Below are 16,511 nucleotides of genomic sequence, written 5' to 3'. Positions count from 1 at the left end.
CTTTTTCTAACATGGCATCCCGCAAAATGATTTATAAGACGTTGTCACGTCAAAAATTATGATCCTATTACAAACTCAAAGACAGCAGATAAAATATTTCTTGTAATTTTTAAAAATACCATAATTTTGAATAATACTACTTATCGTATAAAGGGCTTTTATAATCCCAAAGAGTGCAAATACTTTCATTTTATATACAGTTAGCTCAATGGAGGATCTAAATCTACCAAAACTAAAATTATAAATCACAATAGAATGAATTAAGTAAAAATTGAGAAAAAAAAGATTAGATTGATCAGAAAAAAATACTTCACTCTCGTATATTGACATTATGCAGAACTAATAAATTTGACATATTCAAGTTTCGAAAGAGTTTCTAAGAATAGGATTCAAAATTTATTAATGACTGTAGTAATTATGGAATATTGCAAAGATAAAATATAGTAAAAAACGTTATTCATTATTCCACGTATAAAATCTTGACATGGATTATTTTTATTCCGTGGTCAGTTTGAAATGTGAATTGTTTAAGATAATTTTTAATTGAATAGTTTCAATTGAAGTAATCAAAAATTTGGGGTGAAATAACTGCCATTTTTCTCCTCATGGGCTCTTGTACTGTAGGAAAATGAGGTAAAAAAAGATAAATTAAGGTAGGATTAAAATTATGTAAATATAAGTGAAAATAAAATTATATACAAATGAACGAAAAGACGAAATAAAAATAGCTATAATATAAAATAAACAATGCAAAGAATAACCTAAGAAGATACTTCTTGTAGTCCCCCCCCCCCAACTTCATCTCTAAGTTAAAGGAAATTATAGAAAAAAAATACTGTTTTTTGGGCTACAAAACCTTCAATAAATATTTAATTGTTTACCTTATAGTAATTGATACTGTTGGGAAAGCATTATCATTTTATACCCCCGTTTTAATAATTACTGTATGACAAATGCCTTTAATAAACGATATGTATTTAATTATACACTGACTGTAACAAACATTTAAATTTACTACTTTGTATTATATATATTTTACTGGTTCATAAAATATAAATACAAACACTAATGACATATTTTAAAACACTAAGACATGCCTTCATGAGCTAATCTTCAGATTATGCGCATGAGATCAATTTATTGGTAATTATATGTTGTAATTCCGCTGTAGTACGAAGTAATACACATCAGTAACTTGTATCAGTCTTTTTTTTTTAGTTAGTGTTAATTTTATTCTGAGATAATTAATAGTTAATAATTACTTATTTTACTAAATAATGCAAATCACTTAATAAAAGATTAAATTATCATTACTAGGTTTAGTGGACCGTAGAATACTACTACTATTAAGTTATTTCTGGACTATATAAAGCTCGACATTTCTGGAGGAATAAAGCTTGCATAGATGATGATTTTTAAAGGAGGGAGAAACTCTTTATTCATTAAAGTTGTGATGCCGAACTGTATTGGGTTGCTAAATAAACAGCATACTTAAATCAAGTCAGATAATTTTTTAAATCTTATAAAATATAGGAATAGTCGAGTAAACTTATAATTCATAACAGTTAATAATATACGATTTTTTTTTTGTTTTATCATTTTTTGTTTTTATAACATAAACATTTTTATTTATCTTTCTTTTCTTTTTTTTACATAAAAGATGAAAAAGTTGGAATAAGCAATTGTAAAATAATTTTTTTGGAATGCTGATCTAGAATTTATCATATGTTAGAATTAGAATCTAGAATGAACAATGTGATATTTTACGGACAGGGACTTTGCCATGGGAAGGGTAGTGCAGTTGTCATCCTCCACATAAGGATTGGAAAAATAAAAAAAAAATTGAAAGATTTGAGTTTACTAATAATAACTACTAAAATTTTATTTATAGATTATAAAATATATTTATATTTGATCGTGTTAGTAGTCATAATAGGTAAGTCGAAGTGAGCTGGGAAAATTAAAATATTTTAATATACAGAGTAAATTTCAGCTTTTTTTTCTTTCATCCAATTAATTTGTGTAAAAACGCCTTTAGGGAAGGATAAAATGTTTCAAAATACTTAATAGTTGGTCAAACATTATTCAATTTTTAATCAAATACTTATGCCCATCGCATTTTAATTATCTTAAGGTTAATTGATTCCGTTAAAATATATCATAAAGAAAGTCATGATAAAAATGTATTTGTACTAAAAATAGTTTCTGGATATTATAGAATATTCTAGACAAACAGATGTATAAATATTGAAACCTTTTTCTGTATGATTAAAGATAAAATATTGCCTTTTTACCTTTCCTTGAATTTATATTGAGAGGAGAGGTGTTACCACTAACATACACCCACTACACGAAACAGCAGACGACAAAACATATAAATTGAATTACACAAAGGAGCAAGGAGAATTAATTAAAAGGCCTAGAAAATTTAATTCGAAAAGACACTAAATTTCATAACCAAGTTAAGACATATTTAAAAAAATATCAGAATTTTCGAAAATTGTAAATCATAAAAGAATGGAGCCTCAGGTTAATGTTGAAGCACACGGCGCCCAAAATATTACACAAATAAAATATTGAGATGGTAAGGGGAATAAAAAGATAGATCTGTATTTGTAACCTGTTTGTTTCGTTTTTTATATATTATAAAAAGAGCAACTATAAATCAAGCAACAATTTAAGTTCAAACATTAAAATAATAAAAAGATAAATCAGCTTGATAGAGAATAAATACATCATTATCTAAAACAATTGAATTAAATAGTATTTCAATTTCCAAAGTTATCTATGGATATTATAATATTCTGATGGATATAATAAAAATAGATATTTATTAAAATGAAAAGAAATTTAAATAATAAGAAAAAATATCTTTCTACTAATATATTGACAAGCATTTATTTTATTATTTATTTTTATTTATTTCTATGAAAAAATCAATAAGGGTCTGCCTGTAAGGGAGGCTTAAGTTGTTGTTCAATACAGAAATTGAAATTGTTATTCCAACCTTAAATCTTACTGAATTCTCTAACCAAAAATGTTCCATTATTCGAAGTTATAGATTGAATAATTTAACCAAAAAGAGGATCGGACATTTGTGAAAATATACAAGTGTTTCTAAATATGTAGCAAAAGACTCAATCCATTTTCAAAAATTTTACAGAAAAAAACTAAAATGATTTCCCGGTATTTCATCGGAATAAGCCGTTTGTGTCCTTTTTTTTATTTGTAATAGATTAAGACAGTCAAAGTTGCTTTATTACTGTATTAAAAAAAAAATACTTACATTATTTGCCTTTAGAAGGGCTTAAGAAGTAAGATAAAAAGGTTATTTGGGAAGAAAAAAGTGGAATGTCTCAGAAAACCTGTATTTGAAAGTAAAAAGATCGTTATGTCTTCAAATAATACCATTTCTGAATATGCATTACCCTCTTCTGATGAGTGCCATTTTTAAACACGCTTTGAGTTGACAACTTTGAATTGGATGCAGAGTGAGAATATTTTATGGACTAGCAGTTGTCCTTAATAAGAACTTCGCTTCAACTCATTGAATATTATAATTCTATATAAAATATATATCAATTAATATTCATTCAAAGTATTTTTTTTTTTATAATACTAAGTTAATGAATCAAAACTGATCTTATTTCTCTAAAAAAATTACAGAAATGTGTATGAGAGGTACTGCTTGGGATTCATTAAGCGTATGCAGTAAAAATTCTCCGAAGTCATTTGAAAAGCTTTTAAAACAGATAATGGAAAAATAAATCCTAAGGCAATGGTGATGCTCGGACACTCCATTTTCGACTGATTGTTTCATTCTTATTCATCAAGCAACGCTATCTATAATTCAGAGTTTATTTAAGGAAGAATTAAGAGGCATCCCTTAGTTCCACCCCCACATCGTGTATTTATTAAAGGTAATCGGTTTTCGATTGGCTGCCTGCTTCCTGCCTGATAAAAATTGATTATTGAATAGTCTATGACTAATCATAGTTTGAGGACTATATTCAATTAGCCGGGGCTATACATTCAATTACCGCTGAGAATCTATAACTAGCCCATTTTACATTTCTGTTTGATTAATAATTTGTAGGATTGCTCACCGCTAATCAACATTTATATAGATGTTTTTTCTTAATTAAGTATATTTCAATTCTTAAATTTTAGTTACAACTATATAATTTTTGTATTAACTTTTTTATTTAATTTTTTTTTGGAAGAAGGAATATGATCCGGGTGCGGTAAAAATAAATCAAATTGTAATAAAACTATTTATTATGAGGCAACGTTTCGTCCTACGTTGCAAGGCATCATTTAGGCTAAAAATGATACAAACAACTAAAATAATGTTACAAAGTAAGAGATTATGTAGCATGAAATACAAGTAAACCAAGATGTAGCTAAATATGATTATGTGAAAATGAATAAAATAATAATTTACTTTACAGTTTACTCTTATTTCGTGTATATATACTGTCTTACTGTTAATTGTAATTAATCAAAACACTGATATCACTAATCAACAATATTATTTTATTTTATAAAAATATTATTGATTTGTGAGTGAAATCAGTGTTTATATTAATTTCAATTGAAAGTATTTTTATTTAAATGAAATAATGCATAGGTTAATTTGACTAATTTTATTATTCTTGGGCAGAATAATCTGCAAAAAAATTTTAATAGTTATAGGTAAGGTGTGAATTTATAGTCAAGAATGTCCATGATGATGGCTAGGTTGGCCGAAACGTTTTTCGACATTTTTAATATTAATAAAGAGTGTTGAAACTAAATTGAATACAATTTATTTTATTTTAAAGAAATACTTTAGAATTATTATTTTTATATAAATAGTAGTTGTTATGATATTCACCAAAATATATTCATAAAATATTGTGTCTCATCATTTGAAAAAATGTACCACAAAAAATATAATTTTAAAGATTTCAAAACTTTTTAAATTGACTAAATATTTAGAATCCATTGGTAGGCATCACTTTACAATTACTTCTGGGTCAACTTATTTTATTGAACTACTTGGATTTGTCTATCCTGGTAAAACTCCTAACTGAATGTTTAAATATCGAAAACAATAAGCCACCTCTGGATTATAAAATTAGATATCATTGTTGAACCACATAGGGTTATGTTGAATATTAAGGCGTTAGTTTCAATAAGATTGTGAAGATTCTCGTCCTTTTCCCAAGGAATGAAGAAAGGAGATATAATTATATCAAGGTACTTCCTTCCTCCATTGTCGGGACAGTATATTTCAGAGGAAGGGCGGAGGGGGAATACAAATAGTGAACGGAGAGTGGTTTAATTGGAGGAAACGAGGCGACTCTGGAGTACTGATGATAAAGATAATTAGGACAGGTGAGGAGTGGCTATTTCAGGTAACTCTAACGATCGTTAACCGACCATCGCTCAGTCTTGGGCCGTTGCCATCCTGCATCTCTGTCAACGGGGACCGTTCATCTTTCACTCCGCTCAGTCTGTAGGTGTCCTATCAGAGGGAGGAACTGAAGCAGTAGAAGCGAATTGTAAATCTTACTATAGCCATGGAATGTTGCACATCAGGAAGTGAGAATACAATGGCTTAATCATTGCGAAGGTGATGTCGATCCTCCTGAAATTTGGCCAGAAGAATAAAAAATGGGGTACTTTTAGATTCCTAATATAATTTCTTTTTATAGTTAGTCTTATTCTCGTAAAATGTACCTATTTGTTTGTTTTTGGTAAACTGATCTACTGATGTGACTATGAATGATGGTCTGATCTCACATTGCCGTCTAATATTGAATTTGTTTAGCGGGTCACTGAAGAGGATCTAGGAGGGTGAATTCCGGAGAGCGAATTTGTTGATCGGATGAATTAAAAACTTGTGAAATGGTGAAATTGGAGGAGCAGAAATGAGAAAGAAAAATATGAATGAATTGAAACATTTGTATTTGTTGTACAGACCGAAATTGATTGTAAAAGGAAACTGTAGGGGGAAAAAATTGTTTGTTATATCTCTTTATATCTGATTATACCATGTATGTGTAATTTATATATGTCCGATTACGGATTGATAAGTATGCTATGTGAGATAGCAACCTGATGTATTTAGGCACCATAGATAAATAAAGTATTCTCTCTCTCTCGGTATTCATTGTCAGGGTTGTTTATTATAGGTATGTTTTTATCAGTTTTCATCGTCATAAAGCTCGTTTAGTTGAAATTCTGCGGATAGGGCCTTAACTCATTCTCCAACGGCTTTTAATGCCACTGACAAGGTTGAGAGAGAAGCGCCGGGATCTTCCGGAGTCCTGCTCATTTCTCCTCAAGTGGGAGGAACAGCTTGGTTCGGAGTTTCCCAGGCCGAATGTAAATGTTGTTAATAGGAATGATTGCGTTAAAAATATTATTTTACTTTAAGTTTAAATTTGTTTTTAATTATATTCGTTTTTTTTTTTGGCTCAAAACTTCCATTAAAGTCTTATGCAGTTCCATAATAGAGATATCAAGATTAATTTCTAAGAACCACCACAAAATAAATAATAATTGACTACTAGAGAGGCACTGTCGGATCCTCACCCCAAACTCCTTGGACATCATGTACTCAAGATTCAATATTTTACTTCAATTTTTTAATAAATACTTTTAAAACGTATACACATATCAGGTATCTACTTATTTTTTATTCATTACTATTCAGAATTCACTTACGTAGTTATAAATTTCATCACGTATACATTAATTTTTATTTTTAGTTATTGCTTAATTATTTCCATTATATGACAATTGATTTCTAAATCAACTTTAACACATATAACGTTCAACCACTATTAGACCGTCAACAACCAGATCAGGTACTTCCATCGACACAGTAAACAATCGTTACTTAGAAAATTTACATTTAAAATTTAAATTTAGACCTAATTATATTTATCACAAACCTTCAGCTATCATAAACCCGAAATTCCCTTCTCAGCGCACCGATGAAAATTGATTAGAGATATTTCATTTTATTCAGAGAGGTTTCCCGTAATCAAATTGCGTTTTCTAATCCTGAAATAAAATCTTCAACAAATGCTAAAATCTAATAAGTTTCACATCTAAAGCGCGAAAGTCGCAGGTCTTTCATGTTTTTATTAATTTTTTTTTTTCATATTTTGACATTTTCTGTAAAGGAGTATAAAGACTAAATACCTAAAATTTTCAACAATAGAATTGAGTAATCTTTGTTCTAGTTGTATTTATTTTCTTTATTTTATAGCCGTTTTTAACATTTGAGAAAACCCATTTCAAAAAATATTTGTTTAGTGGAGACCACTTTTAGTAAATGTATAAAACATTATTTCTAGAAAAATAGCACCTTAATGGTAAAAACTACAAACAGCTCAACAATTTCTAACTTGTTCACTTTTAGCCCAACTATAAATATTATAATTTATTTTATTTTATTTTTGGTAAAAAAACCTCCAAAAATGGAATTATTTCTACGAAGAATAATGCGTCCCTTGAAAAACCAAAAATATATGTCTATTATTCATTTCATTATAGATCTGAATCATTAATTTATTCTTTATTATTTTCTAAAGTCTGGAAGCAATATAAGGCTTTCATAGTTTCATGTTTTTTTTTATTTACTTGTTTTTTTTTTTTCGATTTGGAATTCACATCCAATCTTGTTTACCATATTTCACAATTTTATATCACATTTAACATTTGTGTGATACATGAAGAAACATACTGGCTACACGTATCAATTAATTGATAAGGCTTCACTTACATAAAATGCCTGATTCCAAAAATAACTTATATCTAGAAGATGCCATCACAGAAATTTAATTTGCTATTTTATTTTTTTTTTTGTTTATTAAAAAATGTAAATTCTTTATTGAAGTTAAACTTTAAATAATTCTGTACTAAGTCAGAAGGTGGTTTCCAGGAATCCGAAACAGCTTAAAAACTAATTTCGTAAATTCGTATTAATTAATATATGATACGAATTAAGGGGGCGATCGGAAGTTCTTACAACAATTTTCAACAATATGACGAGCCAGAACACTTGAGTCACCTAGTCTTGAAGACTACAGCTGTCCACAAACTGTAATTGATTCTTCTCTTATCATAATTGATTCGTCTTATAAACGATTTCATCCTAGGAATCATCGAGCATCGGTGAATGAAAAGATCTGTTGAAGTGGCCATTAAGTAATTTATTGCCATCTCTTCTTTGTAATGCCATTGTCTGTTGGAAAGGTTTATCTGTAATTTAGAAGGTCTCTTACTGTAATTCCATAGCTTACATGATAATGATGTCCTCTCCAGGACGGGAACGAATCATTGACAATGGTGCCTACCGCGGCATGGGTTCAAAAGAGTACTCTCACATGTTCCAGTATTAACATCGTTTGAGAACAAAGGCAAGGGACACTCACAGTAAGTATTAACAAGACAATGGGTCCGAGGGCCTGTTAGAATTTCAAATTGAAATAGAAAGCTGGGATAAAAAGCTATGAGCTAGATAGCACAGAAACTATAATCATGTTGGTCCCATCTCTTTAGGAAATTTACATAATCAATTCTAGGTTAATTTACTGAAATCCAAAACTGTCTATTTTTCATAACTTACGTAAAAACTTTTGGTTCAGTAATTTCTTAGGAAGGAGTTTAATCACTCCCAACAGTCAGTTTTTCATCTCAATTAAGGATATCAACATTATAGAGACTGGGGGGAGCCCCACGACACAACAAATAATTATTTACAATATCCGGGAAGAGATGATAAATGTAGGGCCGTTAGCTCAGGAAGGAGAGACGCAGGTCACTACAACCTAGGAGCTGTAGCGGTACTGGTTCCAATAAGGCCTGAGGGATCGACTTATAGGTTGGTTAAAAAATAAAAAAAGAAAGATAAATTTTGGGCCATTTGTAGCTGAGTTAAGCGACTGCCTCATGACTGCAGCGGCGCCAGTTCGAATCCCGCCGAGGGGTCGAATTTTTTTATGTGGCGGTCCCACGAAATGAAAACTTGACCACCCCCCATGGTTAGAAAATAGGTAAGTTACCCTTATATAGGTCCAAATTGCTCTAATAACAGAATCCATTCCAAAGTTCATTCGGGTATATAAGGATTCAATACTAGAAAAAAGCCCTAAACATTTATTTAATTATATCGCATCATTACATCATTTAAATAGCAATAATCGAATGTATGTGTGCATTTTGAACTTGAGCCGAGATTTAGGGCTCTATAGAAGTCAATCCAATTCTTATAATATGAATTATCCTACGAAAAAAAAAATGGTTTTTATTAAATAAAAAAAATGTTTTTTATTTAACCCAGAATAGAAACCAATCCTTCCATTATAAACGGCATACCCATTCTATTCAATAGTTTCAAACCCATTTTCACAATAGCTTTATGATAATTCACCAAGAAAGGCTACATCGAAAAAAGGAGCATTATTGGACCTATGGATTATTTCTTCACAAATCAATGGTTAATTTTATATATCAGACGGAATATTATTTTTTTTTAATAATAGACTTTGGCACTGCAAAGGCCATCGGGCTGAGGATGAGATTACATTTTATATTCTTCCCATTATCACTAGTAGTCTCCTTCTAATCAAATGAGCTGAAAATCGGTTTGTAGATATTTCAGCAATTATTCTATGCATAAAAATACCATACAAGTGGTGGTGGACTTGATTCAATTTTTTTACTATCCAAATGGTATGCTTTTAAGGTTTTTTATACCACTACAGCCCCTCCAAATTGAGTTATATTGTTGAAAATTTAGTTGTATTAAAGAACACTTGTTTACAGTTTTTAATTATCAATTAAAAAAATTGTTTTTCAATTGTTTTATAAACAAAAATTATAGGAGAATACGAAATTGGTGACGGTTAATAAACAAATAAAATGACAAAACATTAAATCTAAAGAAAACTTGGTGTAGGAAATTTATTTGTCTTGAAGGAGATATCCGCATGAAGTGACTACTAGACTTCTTAACTTAGAGGCAATCATTAAATAATGTTATAATTACAATTATATCGGGATAGCTCAGTGATACGGGTTCGAAACAGCCCATGGCAGATAATTATTTTCTGCCTCACTGTAGCCGCGAGTCTACAATGGGTTCCGGACCCGTACGGAAACCACCCAGCCTCATGAAGTGGGAACACTTAATTGGGTAAAAATCTGGCAGTTGAGCGTGATCATCTCCAAATCACCTCCTTGCACAACCGATGATCTAGTACAAGTACTTCCTTTCTAATTACTAAATCTATTATCCTTTATGGGTTACAGAGTAATTTTAATTTGATTTTTTTAATATACATTTATGAGAAATTTATTTTTATTTCAAAACTAAAATTAATACTACTAAAACATTTATTTATGTAAATTTAAAAAAAATAATATTTTTTTTTTAACCTCTTAGAAACCACAGAACTTATTAATTGTACTTATCACAGTACTTTACCTTCCCACCAATTTTTTTCCCAAAGTAAACTAACTAAAACTTTTCTATATCTGATCCTACCTTGATATAGTATTTCTTTAAGCTGTACTGCAATTTAGATCTTCTTAGAAGTGATGAAACAGAGTAACAGGTATTAATTCATTATCTCAATAGGAAGCACGTGATGATAACAGACGCCATTAACTTATGACTGCCTGGTTAATTAACTTTCCATCTACTCTACATTCATCATTCACTTTTTCTTTTCAAGACATATATGTTATATATTATATATTATATTATATATATTACTGTCCCTAGCGAATATTATAGTTGGGGCAAAATTATTGGCTTAACTTAACTAATGTAATATCCAAACATTTCCTTTAGCAATTATATACACAAATTAGTAACAAAATACATAAAATTGTAATAAACTATAAATAAATAATAAGAATGATTAAACTCACCAGCTGGTTCTGGTAGGCGGTAACCGCTGTGAAGATTGCCTCGGGGAAGACGAATGTCTTGTACTGTTCCTGTTCGAGGTCTGTGATCGGGGCTGTCGCGCCACCTTCTGGTCTCTTCACCAAGTGTATCCTAGGCTGGTACTTGTGCATCGAGTTGAGGATGAGCTGAAAAGGAGACACTTTGTGAATTATTGAGTATTGGCGAGTTAGAGATCAGGTGAGGTTTAATATGATTTAAAAAATATCCCAGCAAGTTTCTTGAGATAAGGGAGGATTTAAAATTAAATTAACCGAGAGAAAATATCAAAATTTTATTAATTATTTAATACCCCTTTCGTAGTCAATGACGTCATTGACATACATACAAATTACGGTGGTTGTTTTTTACAACAAATACAGTAGAATACAAAGTAAATTATCTGACTACAGATGTAATTTCCTAAGAAAAGAGATTAAAAAAATTACCTAAAATCAAATCTTTAAATTCGAGAGGGTATAAGAAAGTATATTTAGATTCAAGGGGTTCCGAAATAGAGCATTGAATAGACAAGATATGCCGGTCCCAAGATGGCCGCAAGGTTTTTAAGATTTTTCGATAACCGGTTTGGTAGCAAGATTATAGTACCCCTCTGAAGTTTATGGGGAAGTGATAGATACACAAACAAGTTCGCAGGGGCATTTGAAAGGAGGGGGGGGGGCAAAAACTATTTTATTAAAAAAAGACAAAAAGAACCATCAAAATTGATGGCATGTATCAATGAAATTTTCTCTTGGAATAATAAATAATTCTATTTACACCACAGTTTCATTCATTTATTACAACATTTTATAAAAACCACTTATATTTTTATTACTGGTATACGTTTTATGCTTATCAGGGACTCTAAGTTTAAGGTTTACACTAAGTATATTGGTTTAACATTTATAAAAACATTAAATTAAGATTTCCACTTTTATGGTCGTGGAGCCTGAGGAAGCCAAACTCAGAAGCCAATTCTGAGTCTGGAGTCAGAATTGATACAGAGGAAACTTATTTTCTCTCTTTTTACATGACAAGAAAATGTATGTGATAAAGCTAATTATTTGTGGCAGTGAAGAATCCGTTTGAGATAAACTAGAATAAAGTACTTGGTAAAACCTTTTCTATTTCAAGCAAATAATTTTTCTTTTATAAATTTTAGTAAACAGTTCTACTGCTGTGTTTTGTTCTTTTCTGCTTTATTTATGCGTTGCAATCTATTGATGATTTCTATTAATATACTTAATTGATCAAAAGGCTGTTGCGAATCACTGGATAGTGATTCAAGAATTTTGAAGGAGTGAAACAGGAGGAATAATGAATTGGATCAATCGGTAAATTTGGCTTTGTGAGGAGGAAAACAAATATATGTATGTAGAAAAAAAAATGTTTTGTCAAGATAAAAAAAATGTATTTGAAGTGTATTGATGATTATTATTTGAAAAATGATAAAAATTAATATTTTGTAGTGTATATATGTCCAATTGCGGATTGAGGGGTACGCTTCGTGTTGTTAAATAAGCAAGATACACAACAATGTAGAGCTATTAATTAAAATTATGTATAGAAAATCAATATGAAGAGATTAAATTAAAAGAAAATATGGAAGTTTAAAAAAAAATTTAATATTTTAAAGAAATTACTACTTTGGTGTTTTTGAAAATCTTAACGAACAATTCAATAGAAAATAGATTTTAATGTAGATAAATAATGTGAAAAGTCAGCTGTAGTTTACTGACAATATCATACCCACTTACTTCAGGTACTGAGGGAGCGGAGTAGCTCAGTGAGTAAAGCGCTTTGGAACTTACTACTGGACCCGGGTTCGAATCCTGCTGTGGCAGATAATTATATATATATTTTTTTTTTGTACTCAAGAGTCAATCCAGTGATTTAGGGAGCCCTCGAGGGACACACTCTATAAAGTAGGCAGCCATAATCGGGGAAAAACCTGGCGGTCGAGCATATCTTAAAACAATCATCTGCTTGTTCAACCGTTGTTCAAGGTACAGTACTTGATACAACAAAGGATTGAACCTCTGACTCTTGGTTTTAGTAGGATAGGTTTTTGTTTGAGGTACTACTAAGTCCAATATTCGCCCTAACATCTTTAAATTCTATCAGTATCATGGAACACGATCTAAGTCCTTGGTGAATCGAAAATTGGTATTTTCGATAAATTTGCTATCTCAATGATAGTGGAATAGGAAATGATGATAAGGTAGCATTTAGTGCTCGTGCGATTTGATTTTTTTGCGGCATTGATACTCGTTTTAAACTCCATGCTAATTGTTGAGCCATCATCATCACCATTTCGGCCATAATGTTTACCCCGTAGCCTTCGCTGCGGCCATCCAATTCACAAATGGGCCGTTAGGATTGTTGGCACCGTTATTAGACTTATCTTAGGCTATTCAATATCCATCTTAATGGTTTGTCCCTGCTTGTAACTACATGGAAAAATACTCACATGTAATTATTATTCTACCAAAGAGATATATTTAGACCGTATTTTCCCCCGATAATGGATAATAGCCTGGTATTAGTGAAGATGGCGATCAGTTAATTTTTTTAAAGTCAATACAAATAAAGTTTTTGCAAACGATATAATTCTGCAATGTTGTGATGAAAAGGGAGGGGAGGTAACGTTGTTATTTCGGAGCAAATAAGGTAGCATGTCATGACCACATTATATGGAATAACGTGCCTATTTTAATAAATGATGAATGTATGGGTATTATAAAAATATTATGTAGTGTTATATATGTTATAATATATTGTAAGTTATTATTATAATTCATTTTTACTTTTACTTACATATATATTTAATTTATTTTTTAGTTATAGGACCCCTTTCCTGGTCGATTCTGACATACAGGGGGTTATCTACAGGGTACCACCCTATTCTAACCATGGTCGGGATTCAAGTTTTCATTTCGTTGGACCGTCATAAAAGTGAAAGTCAACTCCCAGGCTGGATTCGAATCGGCGTCGCTGCAGTCACAAGGTAGTCAAAGATGGCGTACTAACTACCACTACTACAAACAGCCCAAACTAGATATATATTGTACAGTAAGGGAAAATATTACCATAGTGCAAAATTTTACACTCGACTTTTCGACGGAAATATGTTTTCCATGTCTGGGTTTCCCTTTGTTCAAAAAGCCTTTTCTCGAAAAAGGTCTGTGCGAAAATGTGTGTCCCTGTAAACAGCCTAGTTTAAAAATGAAAAGTATTATGAAACTGAAATTACATATTTAAAGTGGTTATACGGCTGGGATATGATAAAATCGACTGTCCGGATGTGCCACATAATAAAATAGATTTTTCACATTTTTCGATTTCTCTATCGATTTTGATTGAGCTTGCCTTGTCAACTAGGTTTTATCCTCATTGAAAGAGCTTGTTACAAGGCTTAAATAATGAATTTAAAAAAAAAAAATTCTTTAATTTTGTTTATTTGAAAACAGTATAAACAGCTTTCATTTCAGTGGTAATAATTAATAGATAAACACAAAATATTAATACATTTTATAAATAAATAAACAAAAAATAGAAATATCTGATTCCAACGGAAAAAGCCGATTTTTTCGGATGTTTTTTTCGCATAATGCTATTTTAAGATGAAGTTAACTAATTGTTCCACGCTCTCACATATTGCTACTTTGCTTTAATAATCAGACAAATAAAAATTCAATCATTTTATTTGAATTTAGAAGTGCTCCAAAGATAGTATCATAGCCGGATTATTTTCATTTACGAGGTTTTCCAACAGCCTATCCCGAAGGTAGTAGAGCTGTCACAAACCAACTCCAGTTTATGATACAGTCAAATAAAAAATATTTTTTTGTCAAATATGCCACTCTTAAAGCAAGGCAGTAATAAATATTGCTATACAAACTCCAATGATGCGGGTTAGAATCCGTTTGTGGCAGATAATTATTTTCTGTTTCACCATAGCCGTGAGTCAGCCCAGTATTCAGGTGCCCTTCGAGTTCTACCCTTCCTCATATCAAGTACCCTTAATTAGGCAAAAATCGAGCATGTTTCTGACCAAACCACCTCCTCTCACAATCCTAGACCAACGATTGTGAGAGGAGGTAACTGTACGTACTTCCTTACAAAGTAGTGCAGCCCTGACCCTTTGTGGGTTGTAGTGGTATTTATTTATTTTTTAATATTATTCAACTTTCAAGACCTCATAGTTAATTGTCAACTACCAATCAGCTTATTAATGCAGAAATGTATGAAAAAAATTCTTAAACACTGAGAAATGATTTCAGTAACAAAGATGGTTTTTATAATAGTAACTTTTAGATTACTATTTATATATCAGTTTCATTCGAGTAACGGTTAAAAAAAAAAAAAAAGGAATATTTTATAAAGGAACCTCAACAGTTGATGAGATGAGTAGCTTACTTGAAATTAACTTTATGAAAGCCGCCCTGGAGCTTACTCAAGGCGATTCGCACTAATATCTCGCAATAGGACTTTCAATTAGATTACAGGAGAATGGCTTCTTGATGGCTATACGAAGATTAACCCATTTTCGTCATAACGTCTGTTGCTCTATGCCCATTGAGGTCGCTTATTCGAAACTAAGTGGACGCGAGTTTTAGTGAACAACACTTGGCAATTGATCCAATTTGATCGACTCTGCAAAACTTTCCCGAATTATAAATTTTATATAAAACAAAAAAAAATACTACAAAGAATGCTGATATCATCATCATAATTTCTATTTCTCCTTCATAAGGGGTTATGTTATCTTTCGAAATAATGGATAAAAAAATATCCAAGATAAAACGTTTGATAGTCCACGTTAAACGATAGTGAAATCTATTACCAATCGTTACTTTATTTACAGATACAATGTGAATAATGTCTTATGTTTCTACATTTATTTAAATGTGTTTATTCCATAAAATAGTTCTTTTTTCTAATACAATTTAGTGAATTTGACCCTCAGAAACAGATGTACACATGTACATAAGTAGCAGACTCGAGAATTTTTTTTTTTCGTAACCTCCTTTATTTTTATATTTGGTTAATACATACATATTACAAGATATATGTATATCAGTGAGATATACTTTTATTTTGTAATATGTATTAGATATATAAGGGTCCTTGATACAGGAATGCTTCGCTATTGCCCTATTTATTATATGAGGATGAATATAGATTGAATTGAAAGTTTAATATCAATTTTTGTATTTATTTAAAATTAAACATTTACGTGTACATTATTTTTATGATTAAGTGACATCAATTACTTATGAATACACAATGTTTTTGCTAATTCTAAAAGTACATTGGCTAAAAGCTCAAAATTTCATTCGTAGACAGTAATATATTTTTTACTCCACCAAATCGATTGACATATAATAACCATGAAAGTGTAAATTAAAAGAGCAGACATTCAGCTTTCTAACGGTTGTATTAACGTAGGTTGGATTGGATAAAATGTAGAGGAGTTATGAGGGATTGTATGTACAATGAACACCAAAAGCAAAAAAAATTCTTCAAATAAAGAATGTTAAATTTTCTTAAATTA

General features: G+C 30.5%; 1 protein-coding gene across 2 annotated transcripts in view; it reads right to left on the bottom strand.

The window, feature by feature from the left end:
• Positions 1-16,511, bottom strand: part of LOC106682551 (T-box transcription factor TBX20) — a 118,302-nt gene that overhangs the window by 20,261 nt on the left and 81,530 nt on the right. For both annotated transcript variants that reach the window (XM_067053545.1, XM_067053544.1), the window contains exon 4: positions 10,936-11,100. In XM_067053545.1, the coding sequence (XP_066909646.1) occupies positions 10,936-11,100 (165 nt within the window). The remainder of the gene's footprint in view (positions 1-10,935; positions 11,101-16,511) is intronic.

Source organism: Halyomorpha halys, unplaced genomic scaffold (assembly GCF_000696795.3).
Source record: "Halyomorpha halys isolate HHAL.00 unplaced genomic scaffold, Hhal_1.1 Scaffold423.1, whole genome shotgun sequence".
NCBI classification, from domain to species: Eukaryota; Metazoa; Arthropoda; class Insecta; order Hemiptera; family Pentatomidae; genus Halyomorpha; species Halyomorpha halys.
This window is presented reverse-complemented; position numbering and strand designations above follow the sequence as displayed.